The sequence below is a fragment of the Neomonachus schauinslandi genome, chromosome X (assembly GCF_002201575.2).
Source record: "Neomonachus schauinslandi chromosome X, ASM220157v2, whole genome shotgun sequence".
Lineage (NCBI taxonomy): Eukaryota > Metazoa > Chordata > Mammalia > Carnivora > Phocidae > Neomonachus > Neomonachus schauinslandi.
Window position 1 is genome coordinate 66,719,755 of NC_058419.1, and position 8,862 is coordinate 66,728,616.

The 8,862-nt window shown below is 41.7% G+C and overlaps 1 protein-coding gene across 1 annotated transcript in view; it reads right to left on the minus strand.

Moving 5' to 3' along the window:
* Window positions 1-8,489, minus strand: part of UPRT (uracil phosphoribosyltransferase homolog) — a 30,505-nt gene extending 22,016 nt beyond the window's left edge. Inside the window, exon 1 of the mRNA XM_021686986.1 lies at window positions 7,960-8,489. Coding sequence (XP_021542661.1) covers window positions 7,960-8,330 — 371 coding nt within the window. The 5' untranslated portion in view covers window positions 8,331-8,489. The remainder of the gene's footprint in view (window positions 1-7,959) is intronic.
* Window positions 8,490-8,862: the final 373 nt, after the last annotated feature.

Here is an 8,862-nt window from a genome sequence, read left to right on the forward strand (position 1 = left end):
TTTTTTTTTTTTTTTTTTTTTTTTTTTTTTTTTTTTTTTCTCCTCTTGTGCTCATTCGCCCTGTTTTTTGAAGTCTCTTTTCTCTCCCTTTATACCATGGTTCTCAACTTATTTTGGGGGGAAATACCTTGAGCAGAATACAGTGGGAAAAGAATCTCTACCCCTTTCTGTTCCAAATTCATTTTTATCCCTTCCTGTCTCAACAAAAACTTTATGGAATCAACACCACCGTGCTCTGTGGGAAAAAAGAAAAACCTTCTGCTCCCTTAGCTCTGCTGGAAGCTGGAGGGTGCTAGGCCCCTGTGTAGTAGTGCATAGAATTCTAGCTTTTTTCCTCCTTTCTCTGTATATTGGGCTCAGAGATTACACTGTGTCTCTATGTGAATATGGACAGTTAGCATTTACCAACATGTAACTGTCTACTTTCTCTTGTTTAAAAAAAAGAAAAAAAAACTTAAAAAAATGGGGTTATAGAAGGACAGCAAAGGGTGGGTTTGAGATGTTTGGGTGGGTTAAGTGGGCATTTTGACAACATGGCTTCTCCTTTGGCATGTTTAATTGTGATGTTTAACGGATATCCTTGCAGTTTAAGAGGACACTTTTAAAATAAAACTCTCTCCTAATGATGACTTGAGCCCTGCCACTCGATGGGAGAATCAGCAGAACCTGTAGGATCTTATTTGGAATTGACATTCTCTATTGTAATTTTGTTCCTGTTTATTTTTAAATTTTCTTTTTGTTTCACTGGAAAGGAAAGATGATGCTCAGTTTTAAACGTTAAAAGTGTACAAGTTGCTTTGTTACAATAAAACTAAATGTGTACACAAAAAAAAATTAAAAAAAAATAAAAGGCTCACAAATTGGCAAAGAAGTCAAACTGTCACTACTTGTACACAACATGATACTCTATATAGAAAACCGAAAGACTCCACCACAAAAGTGCTACACTTTTAATAAGTTGGAGAAAGACAAATACCATATGATTTCACTCAAATGTGGAAATTTTTTTTTAAAGATTTTATTTTATTATTTATTTGAGACAGAGAGAATGAGAGAGAGAGAGAGCACATGAGAGGGGGGAGGGTCAGAGGGAGAAGCAGGCTCCTTGCTGAGCAGGGAGCCCGATGCGGGACTCGATCCAGGGACTCCAGGATCATGACCTGAGCCGAAGGCAGTCGCTTAACCAACTGAGCCACCCAGGCGCCCAATGTGGAATTTTTTTTTAAAGGGACTACCTGAAAAATGAGAATTTATTATCTTTTTTTAATTTTTAAATTTTATTATGTTATGTCACCATACAATACCTCATTAGTTTTTGATGTGGTGATCCACGATCCATTGTCAAATGTGGAATTTAAGAAGCAAAAAAGATAAACATATATGAAGGGGAAAAAAAGCAAAAAGAGAGAGTGAAACAAACCATAAGAGACTCTTAAGGACCGAGAACAAACTGAGGGTTAATGGAAGAGGTGGGTGGGGGATGGGCTAGATGGGTGGTGGGTATTAAGAAGGACACTTGTTATGATTAGCACTGCATTTTATATGTAAGTAATGAATTAATTAATTAATTAATTCAGCAAAGTTGCAAGATATAAAATTAGTGTATAGAAATCTGTTGCAGGGGCGCCTGGGTGGCTCAGTCGTTAAGCGTCTGCCTTCGGCTCAGGTCATGATCCCAGGGTCCTGGGATCGAGCCCCGCATCGGGCTCCCTGCTCGGCGGGAAGCCTGCTTCTCCCTCTCCCACTTCTCTGCTGGTGTTCCCTCTCTCGCTGTCTCTCTGTCAAATAAATAAATAAAATCTTAAAAAAAAAAAAAAAAAAGAAATCTGTTGCACACACCAATAACGGAGCAGCAGAAAAAGAAATCAAGGGATCCATCCCATTTACAAATGCACCCAAAACCATAAGATACCTAGGAATAAACCTAACCAACGAGATAAAAGATCTATACTCTGAAAACTATAGAAACTTAAGAAAGAAATGGAAGACACAAAGAAATGGGAAAAAATTCCAATGTCATGGATTGGAAGAACATTATTATTTTTTTTTTTTTTAAAGATTTTTTTTTTTTTTATTTGACAGAGAGAAACACAGCGAAAGAGGGAACACAAGCAGGGGGAGTGGGAGAGGGAGAAGCAGGCTTCCCGCCGAGCAGAGAGCCTGATGCGGGGCTCGATCCCAGGACGCTGGGATCATGACCTGAGCTGAAGGCAGATGCTTAAGGACTGAGCCACCCAGGCGCCCCAAGAACAAACATTATTAACATGTCTATAGTACCCAAAGCAACCTACACATTTAATGCAATCCCTATCAAAATACCACCAGCATTTTTCATAGAGCTAGAACAAACAATCCTATAATTTGTATGGAACTACAAAAGACCCTGAATAGCCAAAGCAATTTTGAAGAAAAGCAAAGCTGGAGGCATCATGATTCCGGACGTCAAGCTCTATTACAAAGCTGTCATCATCAAGACAGTATGGTACTGGCACAAAAACAGACACATAGATCAATGGAACAGAACAGAGAACCCCGAAATGGACCCACAGCTATGTGATCAACTAATCTTTGATAAAACAGGAAATCCAATGGAAAAAAAGACAGTCTCTTCAACAAATGGTTTTGGGAAAACTGGACAGCAACATGCAGAAGAATGAAGCTGGAACTCTTTCTTACACCAAACACAAAATAAATTCAAAATGCAGAAAACCTGAATGTGAGAAAGGAAACTATTAAAATCTATTAAACTATTAAAATCCTAGAGGAGAACACTGGCAGTTAACTACTGTGACATCGGCAGTAGTAACTTCTTACTAGATCCATCTCCTGAGGCAAGGGAAACAAAAGGAAAAATGAACTATTGGGACTTCATAAAGATATAAAGCTTCTGCACAGCATAGGAAACAATCAACAACAAAAAAAAAGGGAGCCTTTGGAGGAAGAAAACATATTTTCAAATGACATATCTGATAAAGGGTTAGTACCCAAAATCTATAAAGAACTTACAAAACTCAGCACTCAAAACACAAATAATCCAGTTTAAAAATGGGCAGAAGACATGAATAGGCATTTCTCCAAAGAAGACATCCAGATGGCCAGCAGACACATGAAAAGATGCTCAACATCACTCAACATCAGGGAAATACAAATCTGAAGCACAATGAGATACCACCCCACACCTGTCAGAATGGCTAAAGTCAACAACTTTGCATCCTGGCAAGGATGTGGAGAAAGGGGAACCCTCCTACACTGTTGGTGGGAATGCAAGCTGGTGCAGTCACTCTGGAAAACAGTATGGACGTTCCTCAAAAAGTTAAAAATAGAGCTACCCTAGGGCCCAGCAATTGCACTCCTAGGTATTTCCCCCAAAGGATTCAAAAGTATAGATTTGAAGGGGTACATGCACCTGGATGTTTATTGCAGCACTATCCACAACAGCCAAACTATGGGAAGAGCCCAAATGCCCAACGACCGATGAATGGATAAAGAAGTGGTATATACATACAATGGAATATTACTCAGTCATAAAAAGAATGAATTTTTGCCATTTGCAACAAGGTGGATGGTGCTAGAGTGTTTTATGCTAAGCAAAATAAGTCAGAGAAAGACAAATACCGTATGATTTCACTCATACGTGGAATTTAAGAAGCAAAAAAGATGAACATATGTGAAGGAGAAAAAAGAAAAAAAGAGAGAGTGAAACAAACCCTAAGAGACTTAAGGATAGAGAACAAACTGAGGGTTAATGGAAGAGGTGGGTGGGGGATGGGCTAGATGGGTGGTGGGTATTAAGGAGGACACTTGTTATGATAAGCACTGCGTTTTTTTTTTTTTTTTAAAGATTTTTATTTATTTATTTGAGAGAGAGAGAGAATGAGAGAGAGCAAGCACATGAGAGGGGGGAGGGTCAGAGGGAGAAGCAGACTCCCCGCCGAGCAGGGAGCCCGATGCAGGACTCGATCCAGGGACTCCAGGATCATGACCTGAGCCGAAGGCAGTCGCTTAACCAACTGAGCCACCCAGGCGCCCAAGCACTGCGTTTTATATGTAAGTGATGAATCACTAAATTCTACCCCTGAAACCAATATTACACTATATTTTAATTAACTAGAAATAACGTTTTTTTTAAATTAATTAATTAAAAACAAGGATTATTTTCAACATTTGGGGTGGGAAAAGTTAGGGTTAACATAGGGTTGCCAGATATAGCAAATAAAAATACAGGACACCCAGTTAAATTTGTACTTCAGAAGTATGTCCCATTCAATGTTTAGGATACACGAAAAAAAAGTTCATTGTTTATCTGAATTCAAATTTAACTGGGTGTCCTATATTTTACCTGGTAACCTAAGAAAAAAGAACTAAATAGACTCAAATTCAGTTCTATTATGGTTTTGTTTGTTTTTGATTTTGATTTTTTTAAGCAACAGGTAAAAGCGAAGTGGGACATAAAAGCTTTTCCAGCAGGTTTAAACCAAAGGAATGTTTTATTTAGAGTTAATGGTTAGTTAAAGCTCTGAAAACATAAACTCTACTTCCAGAGCTATTTTGTATAATGTGATCACTACAATAAAGAATAACTCCAAGGTTTGCCATGGTATGCAGATGTTTTGTAAATGATTTTCTGCCTCCTTCCGTCACCCTCAGAAACCCCCTCCCCCCAGTGAAGTACTTGGAGGAAAACTAATCTGATGTGAAAAACTAAAAATATATATATATTGCTTTTACTACCTGCCAGATACAATCAGCAAGGCCACAATCTCTAGCACCTTCTTAAAAAGCTGTTAAAATAGTGTCAATATTTACTTGCACCTCAAAGCAGAGTTTAATCTAAGTGTTCAAAATCAGGTAGAAAAAGAAGAGAAACTATCATTTTCTCTTAGAACCCAGGCTTCAGTCATTCAGAAGGTTATTTTTTTTATAATGATTGAATATTAATTCCCTTATGTGTCTGGTACTGTGCCAGGCCAGATTTTCTCTGTGCCTCCCTGGAGTACAGACTAGTTGGTGAGACGTTACTAGGATATGCCCCATAAACATTATTAACAAGGGTATGCATAGTTTAAAGAGGTGACTCCTCCTTCCTGGCCTAAAAGCCAGTTAGAAAATTCACGTGTAGGAGCGCCTGGATGGCTCAGTCAGTTAAGCATCTGCCTTCAGCTCAGGTCATGATCCCAGGGTCCTGGGATCGAGCCCTGCATCGGGCTCCCTGCTCAGTGGGGAGCCTGCTTCTCCCTCTTCCTCTGCCCGCCACTCCCCCTGCTTGTGCTCTCTCTCTCTCTCTCTCTCTCTAATAAATAAATAAATAAAATCTTTTAAAGTTAAAAAGAAAAAAGAATGTGAGTTCTATGTATAGGTAAACTCCTTTTACTGTCTCCTGGCCCTTATGAATGCAATTAGAACCATGCACAAATCAAAACACAACGGCTGGCACAGCTCTTCACAGTTTGTAACAAACGTTCAGACAGTATCTTGTTTCAGCATCCCAGGAGTTCCATGAGATACTACCACATCCTCATTTAACAAATGATAAAGCTGAAGCACAGAGATGCTAAACATCTTGCCTAAGATCACTCTGGGTCCTGCTGTCTCTTTCCAAACTCACAAAAGAAAAAAAAAAAAAAGATTTCACTTACACTCAGGTTTACTATACAACCCAGGATTTTCTGAACAATGCAGTAAAATCAAGTATTGATGCTGTCATATATGAATGCTGAACTCCATGCCCTCTCCAAATCCTACAGCAACAGTTTACCCTTACATTGTCATGAAGACCCCTTTGTGAAATGTAATGAAAGCTAACGAATCCTTACCCCATTAAAAAAAGGCACATATGCAAATGTTCATAGTAGCATTATTCATAATAGCCAAAGAGTGGAAACCACCCAAACATCCATCATCTGAGGACAGATAAACAAAATGTGGTATATCATCAACACAGTGGAATATCACTCAGCTAAAAAAGGAATGGTGTACTGATACAATGTGGATGACACTTGAAAACATTATGCTAAATGAAACTAGTCACACAAAAGACCATATGTTAATATGACTCCATTTATATGAAATGTCCAAAATAGGCAACTTTGAACAGAGACAGAAAGTATATCAGCAGTTGTCGAGATTAGTGGTTGGGTGGGTTGAGGGGCAATGGGGAGTGACTGCTCATGTGTACGGGCTTTCTTGCTGAGGTGATGAAGATGTTCTAAAATCAATTGTGGTGATGGGTGCACAGCCATGAACATACTGAAAAACCACTCAATTGTGCACTTTAAATGGTGTATTATATGGCATGCAAATTATATCTCAATAAAGATGCTATTTAAAAACAATCACTAAAATACACATAATGAAGAATATTTCCCAAATCATTGCTGATAGTTCACCAAGGCCCTGAAACCCATCCACAGGTGCGGTGGTGTCCAAGAGTCAAAGTCAGTAACTCCTGATCTACAGGAACAAGACTCACCATCCTATTTTCTTTGTTCTACAGATGAGTTTTATTTCAGCTTCCCCTACAGCAACTACCAAACCTATACCTCCTACTTTTTAAGATCACCATTTCCACCTATTAGATCACATGACCACAGTAGTTTTCAATAGTGATTCATTATATCTAATAGGTGAGACAAGACTGATACACAACAACATACAAAACAGAAAGTGAATCTTCTATTTAAAAAGCCAGGGAAGATCAGCAAGGAAGAATGATTAAAGGAAAGCTTCTTGACAGAGGAATGCTGGGTTTGATCTTGAATAGGTAGGATATGAAAACGAAGAGAAGGAGTAAAGGAAGGAGTAAAGAGAATTTCAGAGGAGAGCAGAATCAGGGATGTTTTGGAATAGTTCCTAGGAACCATGAAGAGAGGCCTTAATGTCAAGGTCAGGACCCTGGACTTTAATTGATAGGCTCTAAGAAGCCAAGGAAGGCTGCTGAGTAGGGTAATCAAAGCTCTATATTAAGATTGTTCAGGAATATGTGGGAGTATGCGGACGGCAGAAAAACTGAAGGCCAGGAAACAAATAGGGAGCCTATTAACAATAGTATGAAGAAAAAGTTACTACAGTATGATTTAGAGAATGACATCTTGACCCAGCAGCCATTTTAAAAGATTAAGGCACCCACTGAAAAAGGAGTGCTTTGACATGCAGTAGCTACTCATTTAAGGTGCTGCCAATATGGAAACCAGCTGTGGTTCATCATAGTACATATCTCCCTTGAAAAACCCCATCTACAACATGAGTTTTGAGATCTCCTCAAGACAGAATTTTAACATTACTTCTTTGGCTATTTGTGGGATTTTACTTGGCTGTTTGTGGGATTAGGAGGGGGCGCCAAAGATTCCTTTAGGTTCCCTTTGCGCCATTAACTCTACAGGAAACATTTGAGGTTCTGTAACTTTACAAAAATGAATCCTGATAAGAGTTGAATGATAAGCTTCCACGTGACCAACAAAACCCAAACTCCAACACTAAAAGCCCTTAGGCAAAATGACATATTTGCAGTAGCAAACACTAAACGGCCAGAGAACTTGTTGAGCACAACAGAATTCCCTTGAAATTGTTTTATTTCTATTTGTGAGCCCGAGGTGATTTGTGGTAGGGCATAACCTCGGCAGCAACCATTTCTGGGTGACAGACCAGCACTGGACAGATAGCGTGGGCGCGTTTACAGCCAGGACTGGCTGAGGATTAGGATTCGCTCAGAAGAGACAAAGAGGGAGCCGGGGGCTACTTAAAAGTATTCCTCCTTTTACCCGACGATGTTAAACGCAGGGACTAGGAAAGACAGGGTTGGCGGCCTGAGTCACGTGACACCCTGCCCTGCCCCATCGGCACAAACTAGTTTCCCAGAGTCCAAAACGTTACCCCTGAGCCCTTTTATTTCCAGTCCCTGTCCCCTCCTCCCCCGCCTTGAGACACCCTCCACGTCCCCTTCCCCTTCTGATCTCGGCTCACTTGTCCCGGATGATGGTCTGCAGCTCCCGGATCTGATCATTCATAGGCAGCAGTTTAAGCTGCGCCCCGATCTGCTCGGAGACTTCGCGGTCCTCTAGGAGGGATTCGCTGGTTGGTGCGTCACAGTTGCCACCGCCACCGCTGCTCTCGGAGTTGAGGCTGGCCGCGCCGCACGCCGGAGGACCCAGCTCAGCCGGAACGCTAGAAAGAGCATGCCCTGCGAGGAGAGTCGGCTTGGCCTTGGAGGCGCTGTTTCCCTCGGCCTGGTCTGAGATCAGGTCGCCAGGTCGCAGCGGCTCGGAGCTTGGGGTAGAGACAGAGTTTGCTTTCTGGTTGTGACAAGGCACGGAGTCCGAACACCGTAAGTCCATGGCCGTACACCAGGCCCCGGGCTGTCCCTGCGGCTACCGACCCCGAAGGCTGCAGGAGGGCAGGGAGAAGGGGCCGATGCTCATCAGCTCTCCTGTTCGCCCCGGACGCTTCCAAACTCTTACCCGGCGTTGCCCCTCTCACCCCCCGGCCTCCGTAGGTTCCCCTCGGCGCGCTGCGTCCCTGCCCCGCCCACACCGGATGTACGGCCTGCCTCGACACTATTGGCTTCTCTCCCTGTCACTCTCCAGCGAACTGCTTGTAACCCTTGGAGTGCCCCGGCTGCCTGGGTTCCCACACGTTAGCCTGGCGGACGGGATGAGGCCAGGGTTGGTTGGTGGCAGGGTCTTCCGGGAGCCCTTAGGGGTTCTGCATGCAAAACTTTGAGTGTGTGGTAGAGCCAGAAAAATCTAGCGGTGGAGAGTGATAAAATGATTACATATATAAGGCCCATTGGTTTTAGACTTTGTGTCTTGGCCGAGAGATTATACTTCGATAACTGCATCTTCAGTTAGCTTGTCTGTGTCACCAAAA